Source organism: Geospiza fortis, unplaced genomic scaffold, assembly GCF_000277835.1.
Source record: "Geospiza fortis unplaced genomic scaffold, GeoFor_1.0 scaffold27, whole genome shotgun sequence".
NCBI lineage: Eukaryota > Metazoa > Chordata > Aves > Passeriformes > Thraupidae > Geospiza > Geospiza fortis.
The window spans coordinates 4,860,649-4,863,465 of NW_005054329.1; the positions used below are offsets into that span (position 1 = coordinate 4,860,649).

The 2,817-nt window shown below is 61.8% G+C and overlaps 1 protein-coding gene across 1 annotated transcript in view; it reads right to left on the reverse strand.

Annotated features, from left to right (window-relative positions):
• ASS1 (argininosuccinate synthase 1) overlaps positions 1–2,817 on the reverse strand; it is a 23,466-nt gene extending 20,649 nt beyond the window's left edge. Inside the window, exons 1-3 of the mRNA XM_005421287.2 lie at positions 2,710–2,817; positions 2,210–2,278; positions 1,789–1,977 (exon numbers count right to left, since the gene is read on the reverse strand). Coding sequence (XP_005421344.1) covers positions 1,789–1,977; positions 2,210–2,278; positions 2,710–2,817 — 366 coding nt within the window. The remainder of the gene's footprint in view (positions 1–1,788; positions 1,978–2,209; positions 2,279–2,709) is intronic.

Below are 2,817 nucleotides of genomic sequence, written 5' to 3' on the forward strand. Positions count from 1 at the left end.
ATTCCTGCTCCATCTCCATGGCTGGTTGGAACGCCAAGCCGCCTTTCCTGTAGCTCCTGATTGCTGTGTGTTCAAACCAGGTTTGGGTATTTTTTCCCCCAAAGGCACCAAAGGACAAAGAAGGAAGAGGGCAAGGTGGGGGTAAGACCACAGCGAGCAGAGGGATGCAGAAACTCATCATTAAATAGCTCAGAACCTCCCTTTAGCTAAATTGTCCCTTGCTGATTAGATCCCACTAATGAGTCCAGGTAGCTGGGAGGGGGCAAGGAGCAGCAGGAAGGCTGGGAATTACGAGCACTTCCAAGGGAATAGCACTCACTGAAACCAATTTTCCACCCTCACCACGGGGTGTAAGGACCCCCACTTCCCTGCCGTGGGCCTGGAGGATACATTTACACCGGGCTGGGCATTCCCAGAGGACTATTACACACATCCAGCAGAGCACTCAGCTCCCTCCCGGGCCCGGGGCTCCTCCATCTGCTCGGCAGCAGCGGGATCCACACCCCAGATGGTCCCATTTGAGGCTCCGCAGCCGGGTCGAGTTACCGGCAGTCCATCCGTCCGTCCGTCCGGCCCTGCCCGTGCCCGGGGCTTAATGGCTTGGGGAGCGCAGCCACCGGGGGTGCCCCTGCCAGCAGGGATGGCTGGTGGCACCTGGGGGCAGAGGGGACACCGTGGTGCTGGAGCTGTGCTGCTCCAGGGCACCTCTGAGCCGGAGCTTTCAAGAAAAGCTTGGCGGGGATGGATAGGATGGACAGAAAGGGGGGCAGGGTGCAGGGACCCGATTGCAGCAGGAGAGAGAGTAATTCCGGGCATGTAGCCCCCCACCCCATCTCCTGGGTGCTGGCAAGTCCCTCGGCTGTCTCCTGGCTGCATTTCACATCCCCTTTCTAGCAGGGTCCCCACCGAGGGAACCCCCAAACCCATTGCGATCCCCCCGGGAACCCTAAGAGACTCTAAGGACCCCGCCTTAGCCCAAGGAATGCGCTGTGGGAGGAGAAGGAGGCACCGGCAGGTCCTGGGCTCACCCGCTGAGCCCTCACCTGCCCCAGGTGTCCAGGGAGCGGCTGGGGGTGCCGGGGGTGACCCACGGGCACGTCCCGCAGGTCCCACAGCCCCACCACGCTCCCCGAGGGGGATTCCCCCTCTCCAGGAACGGGCTGGCCCCGAGAGTCCCTTTGCCACGGTCTCTGGCTGCCTCTAGCGGCAAAGCGTCCTCCCTGCGGCCGGCGGGGACAGCGGGGACGGGGACAGCCGGGACAGGGACGGGGATAACGACAGGAACAACCGGGACAGGGACAGGAACAGCCGGGATAGGGACAGGAACAACCGGGATAGGGACAGGAATGGGGACAGGGACGGGCACAGCTAGGATAGGGACAGGAATGGGGACAGCGACCGGGAGGGCCAGAAGTGGGGACAGGAATAGGGACAGGCTCTGGGACAGTCGCACCAATTCCAGGACAGCCCTAACCACGCCGGGTTGTGCTGGCTCAGTCTCAGCCGGCTGCTGGCCCGGGCAGCCTCAGCATTTTGAAATTCCTGCCAGACACAGAGTGCTCAGCTGTGACTCCAGCCTTCCCAACAGCGAGACGGAACCGAAATTGGGCACAGAAACCCCAGAAGCGAGGAGGAAGTGTTGAAACACGGCCGAGTTTTGCACAGTCCCCCCAAAACACCCTGAGCACCCCTCCTGGCACCCCCAGCTTGCCCTGCAGACTGAGCAGCTCCCTCACCCGAGCACCTGGAGCCATCCCCCTGCCCGGTGCCCGTGTGCCCCCTGCTCACCTTGCCCGTGGCCCCGTGGGCGATGTAGGGGGCTCGCTCCTGCTGGGCGATGCCCACCAGCCCTTGGGCGATGCAGGGCCGTGCCAGGGCCGTGCCCAGCAGGTACCGATCCTCGTAGAGCGCGCTGGCCTGCACTGCCGGCCAGATGAAGCTCTCCACGAACTCCCTGCTGACGTCCTCGATGTAAACCTGCCAGCAGAGGGACCCTGATGGAAGAGTTGCTGCTGGGGAAACCCTCTCTGCAGTTTTAGGAAGAGTGCAGCAAAAATCTCTTTGCCTCTCTTTTCCTAAATGGCACTAAAAGGCTTTGGGGCAAATCCTCTGGAGAAAGGATTTCTCATTGGCACAATCGCCTCTCTGGGGTGTGTGAGACCCCAGGGTTTACCCCCATGGTGGGGAGCAAGGGCAGGGACACTGTTACCTTCTTGGCCCCCAGTGCCAGTGCTTTCTTTCGTGCTGCCTCAAAATCTTCCTTCTGCCCAATGTTGGCCTGGAAAGCAGTAAAAAAAAGAGGCTCGGTGTGAAACAAGGCCACAAAACCCAGAGCAAGCCCAGTTTGGCACAGGGCACCATGCGTGGCATGACAGAGTCCATGGCGGCTGAGGACACCCAGGATGGGCAGGAGGGGAGTTCCACCCCCTGAGCTGGATATCTCAGGGCCATGCCCTGCTCTGCCAAGCCCCTTGGCTCTGCCCTGCTTCCCTGCCTTCATTAGCAGAGGGTCACTAGCTGGCAGGGACAGGCTGTGCCACACAGGGCTGGCAGCTCAGCAGAGCAGCAGTGAGCCGGGCCATGGTTAACCAGGGTGAGCAGCGTCACACCCACAGCACACACACACAGCAGGACCCCCACTGCTCACCCAACCCCCCCAGACCAATGGCCCTGCACCCCCTGCACCCCCAGGGACAGCCCAGAGCTCACCAGGTAGGCGATAACATCGTAGCCCTGCTCCTTCAGCCACACCAGGATGCAGGAGGTGTCGAGCCCCCCGCTGTAGGCCAGGACCACTGTGCCCTTGGACTGAGCCAT